General features: G+C 40.9%; 1 protein-coding gene across 4 annotated transcripts in view; it reads right to left on the bottom strand.

Annotated features, from left to right (window-relative positions):
* SIN3A (SIN3 transcription regulator family member A) overlaps window positions 1–14,016 on the bottom strand; it is a 91,620-nt gene that overhangs the window by 19,554 nt on the left and 58,050 nt on the right. For all 4 annotated transcript variants that reach the window (XM_056572707.1, XM_056572708.1, XM_056572706.1 and 1 more), the window contains exons 17-18: window positions 2,638–2,811; window positions 1,882–1,974 (exon numbers count right to left, since the gene is read on the bottom strand). In XM_056572707.1, coding sequence (XP_056428682.1) covers window positions 1,882–1,974; window positions 2,638–2,811 — 267 coding nt within the window. The remainder of the gene's footprint in view (window positions 1–1,881; window positions 1,975–2,637; window positions 2,812–14,016) is intronic.

Below are 14,016 nucleotides of genomic sequence, written 5' to 3' on the forward strand. Positions count from 1 at the left end.
TAAAGCCCTGTACAACTTTAAGTAGGACTCCATAAAATCCTGATTTGTACACCACACATGCGGTATCATTTTCTTCTTAGAAGTATGTTATTTTAGGTGTTTAGTCTTGTACTAACCCCTGCGTCTTGTCATACATACATTCATGCATACAAACGTACATACATACATGCAACTGTAAAAGCTGCTACACTCAAACCTCCAAAACTTTGTGGTTTAGTGGAAATGTGCCTTCTTAGGTTAGTCGTCTCACCCTATACAATAAATTAACATCAACAGATTAAAAAAAAAAAACAAAAAAAAAAAAGATTTCCCAGAATGCAGTGCAGTACAGTGCTGCAAAAGTCTGTCTGCTATCTTGTTGGCAGATCCCTATGACAACCAGCAGTTCTGCAACTTCAGATCAGTAGAAGACAATTAAAGGGGTACTCCAGTGGAATTTATATTTTTTTTTTAATCTACTGGTGCCAGAAAGTTAAAGGAGTATTCCAGCGCAAAATAACTTATCCCCTATCCAAAGGATAGGGTATAAGTTATAGATCGCGGGGGGTCCCCCGCGATCTCCTAGACAGGGACGCGGCAGTCTGGAGGAAGTGAAGTTTCGTCCCCAGCAGAAAGCCGCGGCAGACACTCCCCCTCCATGTATCTCTATGGGGTACATGGAGGGGGCATGTTGGCTGCCACGTCATGCAGGGACGGAACGCCCCCTTTCCAGCATACTGCCGCTGCCCTGTCCAGGAGATCCCGGGGGACCCCCGCGATCTATAACTTATACCCTATCCTTCAGATAGGGGATAAGTTATATTGCACTACAGTTCTCCTTTAAACAGATTTGTAAATTACTTCTATTAAAAAAATCTTAATCCTTCCAGTACTTCTCACCTGCTGTATGCACCACAGGAAGTTCATTTCTTATTGAATTTCTTTTCTGCCTGACCACAGTACTCTCTGCTGACACCTCTGTCCATAGTAGGAGCAAATCCCTATAGCAAACCTCTCCAGCTCTGGACAGTTCCTGACATGGACAGAGGTGTCAGCAGAGTGCACTGTGGTCAGACAGAAAAGAACTTCCTGTGGAGCATACAGCAGCTGAAAAGTACTGGGAGGATTAAGATTTTTTAATAGAAGTAATTTACAAATGTGTAACTTTCTGGCACCAGTTTATTTAAAAAAAATAAAATTAAAAAAAATAATGTTTTCCATCAGAGTACCCCTTTAATGCTATTTACACAGCTATTCAATATGTCTTTACATAAACTGGAATATGAGAATTTAATCTAAATACTAGAAACATCTGAAGATTACCAATAAAGGTCAGTGAACATTGGGTCTGTGGAAAACACAATACTAGAAGAAGAAAAGGTCTTTGCTAGGAAGTAGTTAGCTCTTCTTTACACAGCTTCTTCATTTGCCACATGAACAGTATAGGAGGAAACAAGGAGCGTGGCTTAGAGGTTAGTGACTCAGGAAGAAAGTGAGCATGAAGAATGGCATCATTATGGAAAGATTCAATGGGAGAAGACAGCGGAAAATAAAACAAAAACAGAACAAATCACTAAGTCACCCTGGATCGATAAAACAAGTTTATTATATTACAATTGGATTCTGAGTCCAAAATGTTTTAAATATTTTGGAATTTAAGTATTCTCTGGATTCTGTAACAAACCACAGATTGGTAACATTCTGTACAGATATATAAAAATCAGATACACACACTGCAGGTTTTGTTTGACCGGGGTGGGCTGTGATTTGATCTCAGAAGGCGATTTTCTAGGTGTTTTCACACATATCCCCCCGTGACCCTTTCCCCAAAAGGTCCTGGAGGTCGGGGTCCTGCCTATGGTGGCGGTAACCGAGAGCCCCTCAGGAACGAGTAGGGCTTACCTCGGTCTCCGCTGGGTCATCTGAGTTTTCTTCCTCAGTGTCCAGCAGTTCAATTGTTATTTGGACCTGTCCACAACTCTGGAAAAACATCAACTGTACAAAGGGAAAAAAGAAACAAGAGTGAAAGGATGAAACATAGTAGGATTTAAGGAGTTTAGTGGTAATTGGTACATTTTATTTCTTGATTTTTAAATCTCTAATATAGAAGATAAAGATAGAGATAGATAGATAGATATATATATATATATATATATATATATAAAAAATGAATGGACACAACATAATCTCAGTTTCCTATACACATATCTATGTTAAAAGGAGTCGCCAATTTGATGTTTGATACTTCCTATAGAACTGGTTTATGATAACTATACAAGTAACTTTAAGAGGTACTCTACCCTAAGACATCTTATCCCCTAATCAAAGGATAGGGGATAAGATGCCTGATTGTGGGGGTCCTGGCGCTGGGGACCCCCGCGATCTCTCCTGCAGCACCCCTGTTTTTCAGCTGCACAGAGTGATCCTCGCTCGATGCTCGCTCTGTGCAGCTGCAGGGGCGCTGCAGAAGAGATCACAGGGGTCCCCAGCGCCGGGACCCCCGCGATCAGACATCTTATCCCCTATCCCTTTGATTAGGGGATAAGATGTCTTGGGGCAGAGTACCCCTTTAATGTAGACTCTTGAAGCGATACTGGTTTTTAGTTGAAAAGAAAAAATGAGAAGAACCTTTCAATGTCAGGGTAACATGTTGCTCACCTTGAAACAGTTCTCATCTGCCATCAGCTGTTCAGCCTTTCGCTGGTAGTTGGCCTCACCCAGGGAACGAGACGCTTGGGTAGCAAGGAGACCCCCTGTAGCATTGCAGCTACTCTCAGAGAGGTAGAGATCCGTCACCTGTACACAGATTTCATCACTGACTATGTGCTGGAGCTACAGATGAAAGAAAAAGAACAAATATACAAGTCACATAACAGAAACTAGACAAAAATCCTACACACGTCTCACATTGGTACTTCTGTCTAATGCAGTGATGACAGGTATGGGAAACGATCATTTAAGATCTTACACCTATTTTTCAGAAGCATTAGGGAATCCATTTATGAAATGCTTTGTTCCCCAGCTATTATCCCAAAATAAGTCGTACAATAATTTACACATGTATAGCAGCTCTTACCTGCATAGCTAGGCAGAAGTCTGAAGACTATACTGAGCGTTTTCTCTTGATACAGACACATTTTAATCAACACTTAAAATCACTTTATTTTTTTTTACTACACAAATATAAATACTGATGTCAAGTTATTTGCAAACTTAGTGAAGATAAACATAGTTAGTTAGATACTGTTAGTGTTATATATATCTGTCCCCATAGTTATAGTCCGTCCCCCATCACACCGCCATGGTGAACCGGCAGGCAGTGGACATTAGAAAAGGAGGGGAGAATAGCAGGAGAAAAATCATTGCTTGTGACGTCTTTCTCCCGCTACAAAAACAATACCGGACGACTGACCCCATTATAGTCAATGGGATCCATTGTGCCCTGTCCCGATAATGGACGTTAAAGGCAAAAATAAAAAAAGACGTTTTTTGGGTGTGAAAATAGCCAAACCAGGAGAAATCAGCAAAAAGTGCAAGAGACACGTTATAACCCTTCCTGCCACAACAAATGGATTGAATGAATTGTACATATAATTTCATTATATCCATATCAGATAAACCCCAGTTCTGTAACTTTTTGCTCAAATGCCAGACAACTAGTAAGGAGATTTACTAAAACTTGTGCATTTTTCAGTGACCTTTTAAAAAATGAAAGTAGCAAAGATTTGTTGCTATGGGCAACTGCTCAACTCGTCCCCTGTACAATGTTGTATAAGGACTTTTACATTTTAGTTTTTTCCTCCTCGCCTTCTAAAAATCATAACTCTTATATTTTCATCCACAGACTAGTATGAGGGCTTGTTTTTTGCGCGACCAGTTGTCCTTTGTAATGCCATCACTCATTTTACCATAAAATGTATGGCGCAACAAAAAAAATACTATTTGTGTGGGGAAATTAAAAAGAAAACCTCAGTTTAGCAAATTTTGGAAGGTTTCGTTTTTACGCCGTAAAATTTACGGTAAAAATGACATGTGTTCTTTATTCTTTGGGTCAATACGATTAAAATGATACCTATGATAACATACTTTTCTATTATTGTTGCGCTAAAAAAAAAAACAAAAAAAAAAAACGCAAACTTTTTAACCAAATTAGTACGTTTAAAATCCCCCTATTTTAATGACCTATAACTTTTTCATTTTTCCTAAGCGGAGGGCTAATTTTTTGCGCCGTGATCTGTACTTTTCATTGATACCATATTTGCATCTAAAACCTTTAATACATTTTTTATTTTCTTTTGGAATAAAATGTTATAAAAAAAGCAACAATTGTGGACTTTTTTTTTACATTCATGCCATTCTCCGTACGGTATCATTAACATTATATTTTAATAGTTCGGATCTACACTGATCAGTGTTATCGGTCATCTTCTGCTCTGGTCTGCTCGATCTAAGACCAGAGAAGAAGACCCATGTAAGGCAGCAGAGGCAGGTGAGGGGACCTCCGTCTGGATGATCGGATCGCCGCGGGCGATTCGATCATCCATTTTAGTAACTGCAGAGCAGCAGATGCCGTGATCTGTATTGATCACAGCATCTGAGGGGTTAATGGCAGACACCCGCGCGATCGCGAATGTCGACCATTACTGGCAGGTCCCTTTAACCCCTTAACGACAATGGACGTAAATGTACATCATGGGGAGGTGGTACTTAGCACACCATGACATATATTTACGCCATGCAATGACAGAAAGCACCGTACCAATACTCGCATCATGCACGGCAGGTCCCAGCTGCTGTTAGCAGCCAGGGACCCGCTGGTAATGGCGTACATCAGCGATCATGCTGATGTCCGCCATTAACCCCTCAGGTCCCCTCACCTGCCTCCGGCAGTCTCCTGGTGTCTTTTCTATTCTGGTCTGAGATCAAGCAGACGAGAGCCGATAGTGCTATGCTAATACTGATCAGTGCTATGAATAGTGCTATCAAATGATTGATAGCAATAGTCCCCTATGGGGACATAAAAAGTGTAAAAAATAAAACCAAGTTTTAAAAAGTCCAAAATTGCTGCTCTTTTGTCACATTTTATTCAAAAAAAAAAAAAAAAAGATAAAAAAAAAGATAAAAAAAAAATGTATGAAAAAAGTGAAATATAAGCAAAAGTGGTACCAATAATAAATTCAAGATCACAGCGCAAAAAATTTGCCCTCATACCTACAGTTATAGGTGATCGAAATAGAGGTATTTTAAACATACTAAATTTTTTTTTTTAAGCGCTACAACTATTTAAAAAAAAAAGCATATAACATGGGTATCATTTTAATCACATTGACCCACAGAATAAAAACATGTCATTTTTACCGTAAAGTGTACAGCGTAAAAACAGAACCTTCCAACATTTTATAAATTGTGGTTTTCTTTTCAATTTCCCCACATAAATAATATTTTTTTGGTTGAGCTGTACATTTTATGGTAAAAGGAGTGATTTCATTACAAGGTAAAATTGATGAGACAAAAAACAAGCCCTCATATGAGTCTGTATGAAAATATAAAAGCTTTGATATTTAGAAGGTGAGGAGGAAAAAACGAACATGCAAAAATAAAATTGGCCTGGTCCTTAACCCCATAATGACCAAGCCCATTTTCACCTTAAGGACCAGGCCAATTTTATTTTTGCGTTTTTCTTTTTTTCCACCTCGCCTTCTAAAATCCATAACTCTTTTATATTTCCATCTACAGACCCATATAAGGGCTTGTTTTTTGTGTGACCAATTGTACTTTGTAATGAAACCTCATTTTACCATAAAATGTACTGCGAACCCAAAAAACATCTTTTTTAGGGAGGAAATTTAAATGAAAACCAAAATTTTGGAGGGTTTCATTTTCACGCTGTACACTTTATGGTAAAAAATGACAAGTGTTCTTAATTCTGTGGGTCAATAGGATTAAAATGATACCCATGGCTAGATACTTTTATATTTTTGTACCACTTAAAAAAAAAAAAAATCAAACTTTTTGCACAAAATCAGTAATCTAAAATCGCCCTATTTTGACCACCTATAACTTTTTCATTTTTCCGTATATAGGGAGGTATGAGGGCTCATTTTTTGCGCCGTCATCTGTACTTTTTTTTTTTTTAGAGACCACATATGCATGTATAAATCTTTTAGATCATTTTTTTACAAATTTTTTTTTGAATAAAATGTGACAAAAAAAACATCATTTTTGGACTTTAATTTTACACCATTCCCCATACGGGATCATTAACATAATATTTTGATAGTTCGGACATTTACGCACGTGGCAATACCAAATATGTTTATTTTTTAAAAAATTAAGCTTTTTTGGGGTAAAATGGGAAAAACTGACAATTTTCATTTTTATTGGGGGGGGGAGGGGATTTTTCACCTTTTTTTTCACTTTTTATTTTTACATTTTTCAACTTTTATTATTTTTTTTACACTTTTTAATGTCCCCATAGGGGACTATCTATAGCAATCCTTGGATTGCCAATACTGTTCAGTGCTATGCATAGGACACAGCACTGCTCAGTATTATCAGTGATCTTCTGCTCTGGTCTGCTCGATCGCAGACCAGAGCAGAAGACCCCGGGAGACGGCCGGAGCTAGGTAAGGGGACCGGAGCTAAGTTAAAGGGGTACTCCACTCCCCAGCGTTCGGAACATTTAGTTCCTATCGCTGGGTGCGGGCTTCGGTGGTTGCCACGCCCCTCGTGCAGTCACGCTCAGACACCGGAGACCCCCCGACAGCTACCGCAGCCAGCCTCCAGCAGCCCAACATAGCATGAGAGAGCCCAGTGCAGCGGACCCCCGGCGGCAGCAGCATATGTCGCCGACACCTAACCCCGGCAGAGTCGCGGACCAGAGCAACACCCGGACAGTAATGGGACCTCCAGCAGGCAGGTGCCGGCACAGCAGGAGGTAAATATGAGGATGGAGGTGAGTCACGCCCTTTCCCATAGACTTGGATTCGAGTGATGTCCCATGGATTGATGTCACAAGAGGCGTGGTGACCACCAAAGCCTGCCTCTAGCATTTGGAACTAAATGTTCCGAATGCTGGGGAGTGGAGTACCCCATTAAGGCCAAAATGGGCCTGGTCCTTAAGGGGCTAAAGTTTACTCTTTAGAAGAGAGAAATGTATTATTTCTTATGAGTGCAACAAAGGAATAGAGAACAGCACTGTATCCATCCAATGTGCACGTAATCATCTAGACGGCCAGTCCGGATACAAATCCAAAGAAGAGACAAAAGCCACAGCACCAAAATGGAGGCTTCGGTGGAAAAGAGCTAAAATTTATTGGTTACATAAAGCAATGTTTATCAATGTATCAAGCATACAAAATAAGGGAAACAACTTCAGATAAATATACACAGACCAACAGTCATTACCAAGTGCAAATCATTTCAATTAATTACAAAACACACCTTTTCGTGTTTACCATTGTTTTAACATAAGCTAAATGGCGTAACCACAGAAACAATCATGTTTATATTACTAGGTAATCATAAACAAAAAAGCGCCAGAATGCAATAACATAAAATATCACCGCAAGTCCCGAGGTCTTCACCAGCATCTGTCATCTCCACTGATCTATCACAATTCATAATAACACAATAAAAACAACCACACCACAGTAAAAATAAATCCCAAACCACAGAACTGTGTAACATCATATCCCAAAAAAAAAAAAAAAAATAAAGTAAGAAAGCGATTAAAAAGTCAGCTAAATACCAAAATTGTACAGATAAAACAGATTGCGGCGCAAAAAAAAAATTGCCCTCATACAGCCCAGTATGCGGGAAAATAATGTTATAGGCGTAAAAAAAAATTTAAAATTTTGAATTTTAAATTAGTAAAAAATGACAAACTAAACAAATTTGGTACTGCTGTAATCAGGGCGACCTAAAGTATGAAATTACCATGTAAGAAAGACAAGGTGAATGGCGTAAAAAAAAAAAAAAAAAAAAATTGCAATTTCACCTCAAATAATTTTTTTTCTCTTCGTTTCAGAGCATATGTTATTAGTAAAAAGTAGATTTTTTTATACTGACAGTAATATCTTTCTAGGAGGATCCATTGGGGGACACAGGAATCGTGGGTATATCTTGCTGCCAATAGGCAACAGAAAAAAAGAAGTCGGCCCCTCCCAGCAGGATATAGCCCGCCTACTGACTCTTAGCTAATCAGTTTAGTCCCAAAGCAGTAGAAGGGTCTGGTGATAAATCCTGGCAGAGGGGGGGGTTTGCGAGCCCGGATCATTGTGCGGATAACACTGAGCCCTCAGAACCGTGGTTTCAACCGCCACGCCGTCAAACGCAGTGGCAGTGAATTTGGGTGGCAGAGGGGTCCCTGGGAGAGATCGGGACGATCCGGGAGACTCAGTGGTACGTCTGCAACAAGACGAATGATGTCAGCGTACCAAGCTCGCCTGGGCCAATCCGGAGCGACAAGAATTGCTGAGATGCCTTCCGCCTTGAGCTTCCTCGCGACCCTGAGTAGAAGGCGGAAGAGGAGGAAAGAGAGAGGGAAGAGCAAAGGGCGACCAGGGGATCACCAACACGTCTACAGCTTCCCTTGAATTTGAGGAATAGGCAAATATATTGCCTGGAAAACTGCATAAAGCTCTTTGTAACTTGACTGATTCATCAGAGGAAACCATCTGCCTTGAAGGAGCAGCTGGCCACAGGAAGCACCTCAACCCCAAGGACTGGCGACCGACCAGGGAGACCAAGGTACCCCTTGAGATAGGTTGTTGGGGTTCATCCACCATATCAAGGAGACCCTTGCTTTTGACGAAAGGGAACATTTTTGGTTTAGTGACGAGGGATTGCCATCCCACTTCTGAAGGATATCTGTATGACAATATCCTGGATCTGTACTGAGCCCATTCATCTCACTGCTACAATACAAGAAGTCATCAGACCTAGTACTGACATTGCTTCCCTGAGACCAGAAAATAATTTCTACTCTGTCCTTGATGAGGATCTGTTTGGCTAGAGGCAGGAGAGGGAGCTGAGATATTGAATCCAGAAGGATGCCTAAGAAAACGCACTGCCTGGAAGGGGTTAAGTTTGACTTTTTTAGATTCATATTCAACCTAGATCTTTCAGTATTGGAGCAAACTACCTGAATGTGCAAATTAAGGGTTTCTGAGGAGTCTGATACAATCAGCAAATCGTCCAGATATGAAACTAACAGGAAGTTTTAGGTTCTTATGAAAGCTGCCACCTCCGCCATCATCTAAGAAGAGAGGGGAATAAAATCCCCTCCCCTCCTCCCCCTAGGGGACTGGAACCAGGACTTTTTTGAGCAAGAGAGATTTTATTTCTGTTATCATGGCCTCTTGTTTTAGGGAATCTCTCACTATCCCAGTGGGGAAGAATCTGTCTGGAAGAAAAGACTGGAACTCCAGAAGGAGACCCGATCTCATGGTGTATAGAACCTAGGGGCTGGAAGAAACTTTCTTCCAGGCCCCCACAAACCTGGACAGACACCGTCCCACTGGGAGAAAGCCATCGTTGTTTGGGATCTTTGGAACTAGACTTTGTTGAGATTGAAGAGGAAACCTCTACCTTTAAACTAGGGACTTTAACCCCTTAAGGACTCAGGGTTTTTCCGTTTTTGCACTTTAGTTTTTTCCTCCTTACCTTTTAAAAATCAAAACCCTTTCAATTTTCCACCTAAAAATCCATATTATGGCTTATTTTTTGCGTCGCCAATTCTACTTTGCAGTGACAGTCATTTTACCCAAAAAATGCACGTCGAAATGGAAAAAAAATCATTGTGAGACAAAATCGGAAAAAAAACGCAATTTTGTAACTTTTGGGGGCTTCCGTTTCTACGCAGTGCATATTTCGGTAAAAATTACACCTTATTATTCTGTAGGTCCATACGGTTAAAATGATACCCTACTTATATAGGTTTGATTTTGTCGCACTTCTGGAAAAAATCGTAACTACATGCAGGAAAATTTATACGTTTAAAAATGTCATCTTCTGACCCCTATAACTTTTTTATTTTTCCATGTACGGGGCAGTATGAGGACTAATTTTTTGCGCCGTGATCTGAAGTTTTTATCGGTATGATTTTTGTTTTGATCGGACTTTTTGATCACTTTTTATTCATTTTTTTAATGGTATAAAAAGTGACCAAAATACGCTTTTTTGACTTTGGAATTTTTTTGCGCGTACGCCATTGACCGTGCGGTTTAATTAATGATATATTTTTATAGTTCGGACATTTACGCACACGGCGATACCACATATGTTTATTTATTTTTTACACTGTTTTATTTTTTTTATGGGAAAAGGGGGGTGATTCAAACTTTTATTAGGGAAGGGGTTAAATGACCTTTATTAACACTTTTTTTTAACTTTTTTTTGCAGTGTTATAGGTCCCATAGGGACCTATAACACTGCACACACTGATCTCCTATGCTGATCACTGGCGTGTATTAACACGCCTGTGATCAGCATTATCGGCGCTTGACTGCTCCTGCCTGGATCTCAGGCACGGAGCAGTCATTCGTCGATCGGACACCGAGGAGGCAGCTAAGGGCCCTCCCGGTGTCCTATCAGCTGTTCGGGACGCCGCGATTTCACCGCGGCGGTCCCGAACAGCCGGGTCACTTTCAGTTTCACTTTAGAAGCGGCGGTCAGCTTTGACCGCCGCTTAAGGGTTAATACCGCACATCGCCGCGATCGGCGATGTGTGGTATTAGCCGCGGGTCCCGGCCGTTGATGAGCGCCGGGACCGACGCGATATGATGCAGGATCGCGGCGCGATCCCGCTTCATATCTTGGGAGCCGGCGCAAGATGTAAATATACGTCCTGCGTCGTTAAGGGGTTAAATTTCCTATTGTCCTGAAACTTCTGATTGATTAGGCTTTCTGGATTGTTTTTTGCTACAAAAGGAATCAAGGGCACGACCCTGGGAAATCCTTTCTTCCTATTAGAAGCCTTCTCAAGTACTTTGTCTAAGACGGGACCAAAAAGGCAATCTCCAATACTAGGGATGGAACATAGTTTGCCTTTTGAGCCCACATCACCCTTCCATTGCCTAAGCCATGTGGCTCTCCTAGAAGAATTAGATAAAGCAGCTGCTCTGGCACCCAATCTTACAGAATCTACCGAAGAGTCTGCCAAAAAATCTACTGCCTTGGAAATTATGGGTAATGATTCTAAGATATCTTCTCTAGGAATCTGATTAACAAGATGGGATTGTAATTGTGAAAGCCAGACTCTTAGGGAGCGAGCGACACATGTAGCAGCTACATTGGTTCTGATAGAAGCTGTGGCGCCTCCCAGATCTTTTTGTTAACCCCTTAAGGACTCAGCCCATTTTGGCCTTAAGGACTCAGACAATTTAATTTTTACGTTTTCATTTTTTCCTCCTCGCCTTCTAAAAATCATAACTCTTTTATATTTTCATCTACAGACTAGTATGAGGGCTTGTTTTTTGCGCGACCAGTTGTCCTTTGTAATGACATCACTCATTATATCATAAAATGTATGGCGCAACCAAAAAACACTATTTTTGTGGGGAAATGAAAACGAAAAACGCAATTTTGCTAATTTTGGAAGGTTTTGTTTTCACGCCGTACAATTTATGGTAACAATGACGTGTGTTCTTTATTCTGAGGGTCAATACGATTAAAATGATACCCATTATTATATACTTTTATATTATTGTTGCGCTTAAAAAAAATCACAAACTTTTTAACCAAATTAGTACGTTTATAATCCCTTTATTTTGATGACCTCTAACTTTTTTATTTTTACGTATAAGCGGCGGTATGGGGGCTCATTTTTTGCGCCATGATCTGTACTTTTTTTGATACCACATTTGCATATAAAAAACTTTTAATACATTTTTTATATTTTTTTTTAATAAAATGTATTAAAAAAGTAGGAATTTTGGACATTTTTATTTTTTTTCGTTCACGCCGTTCACCGTACGGGATCATTAACATTTTATTTTAATAGTTCGGACATTTACGCACGCGGCGATACCAAATATGTCTATAAAAAATGTTTTTTACGCTTTTTGGGGGTAAAATAGGAAAAAACGGACGTTTTACTTTTTTATTGGGGGAGGGGATTTTTCACTTTTTTTTTACTTTTACTTTTACATTTTTTTTTTTACACTTGAATAGTCCCATAGGGGACTATTCATAGCAATACCATGATTGCTAATACTGATCTGTTCTATGTATAGGACATAGAACAGATCAGTATTATCGGTCATCTCCTGCTCTGGTCTGCTCGATCACAGACCAGAGCAGGAGACGCCGGGAGCCGCACGGAGGAAGGTGAGGGGACCTCCGTGCGGCGTTATGAATGATCAGATCCCCGCAGCAGCGCTGCGGGCGATCCAATCGTTCATTTAAATCGCGAACTGCCGCAGATGCCGGGATCTGTATTTATCCCGGCACCTGAGGGGTTAATGGCGGACGCCCGCGAGATCGCGGGCGTCGGCCATTGCCGGCGGGTCCCTGGCTGCGATCAGCAGCCGGGATCAGCCGCGCATGACACGGGCATCGCTCCGATGCCCGCGGTTATGCATAGGACGTAAATGTACGTCCTGGTGCGTTAAGTACCACCTCACCAGGACGTACATTTACGTCCTGCGTCCTTAAGGGGTTAAAGAACTCGGCTTTTTTGTCCATTGGGTCAGACAGAGTTCCTAGATCTTCAAAAGGCAAGGCGAATTTCTTAGTCATTTTAGCCACTGGGGCATATATTAACGGGGCTCTATCCCATGACTTTGTGAATGACTCCTCAAAGGGGTACTTGCTTTTAAAGGAGTTTAGGGGGGGAAAAAAAAAAGATTTCTTCCCAGGATTTTCCCATTTCTTATCAATTATTTGCTTGATACTTTTATCCAAATTAAATGTACCGGACTTCTCGGGGAAAGGACGGAGATGCAGGGCTATCGGGACCCCACTGGAGGACCCCCAGGCAGGCTTACGGCTGTTCCCCAGAGGAGACTTCTGCCGGACAGGGAGCCCCACTACCGGAGGACCTGCAGCCCCTGGAGAGGTATGGAGACAGCTCCTAGGCCTCCTACCACAGGAAAGGAAACCTGAACTGAGGTGTGGAGAGGCGTGTCCCTTTTTATGTTCCCAGGTTTCCTGTCCTGTGGTGGGAGGTCCTCTCCAAGGGTGCTGTCATGAGCAATTAGGTAAAACCTAACTATACATCCCTATCCAGAAAATAACAAAAGGAAAGGACCAGGTCTGGAGACCTGCAGACCTGTGTCTGCCTCCTACTGACACAAGCCCTCATATCGGTCTGTAGGTAGAAAAATAAAAAAAGAGTAATGATTATAGGGGAAAAGAGGGGAAAAAAGAAAGTGCAAAAACAGACTAATAAAGCCCTTTTTTTTTTTTAACAGACTATTTTGGTTAAATTAATTTTGTGTATCTGGACAAATGAATCGTCAAGTAGTTTATTAAATTTCCACACCCCTGCAGTGCCCTTTCTACGACCATTAGTGTCTACTGCACATGGGTCAATATAGCGTGCATATGCAGTATGCTCTGTATAATTCCTCTCCTATAGCTACCTCTATGTGATACTCTACCCACATCAGTGTGCACCAAATAGCAGAACAAGGACATGTGAGCAATAATTTGGCTTTAACATGTCTACCCGAATACCTATCCTATACAGCTTTTGGCTGTCCAGGCATGCTGGGAGTTGTAGTTTTGCAACAGCTGGAGGCACACTGGTTGGGAAACACTGCTATACACGATTGTGTCTTGTAAGAAAAGGGCATCAGACTAGCAAAAAATAAATGTAAAATGTATAGCCATAGACCATAATTAGAGGCACTACATACAGACTGTTGGTCTGTGTATATTTATATGAAGTTGTTCCACTTATTTTGTATGCTTGATGAAAGGCAATTTTTGAATAGGCCTCTTAAAAAGAAAATCTGATTATCTGATTTGCTATGGACACAACAGTGGGGTATTGGAAAACTAGCCACCATCGCAGAAACACCGGAGATGTGA

Source organism: Hyla sarda, chromosome 4 (assembly GCF_029499605.1).
Source record: "Hyla sarda isolate aHylSar1 chromosome 4, aHylSar1.hap1, whole genome shotgun sequence".
Lineage (NCBI taxonomy): Eukaryota > Metazoa > Chordata > Amphibia > Anura > Hylidae > Hyla > Hyla sarda.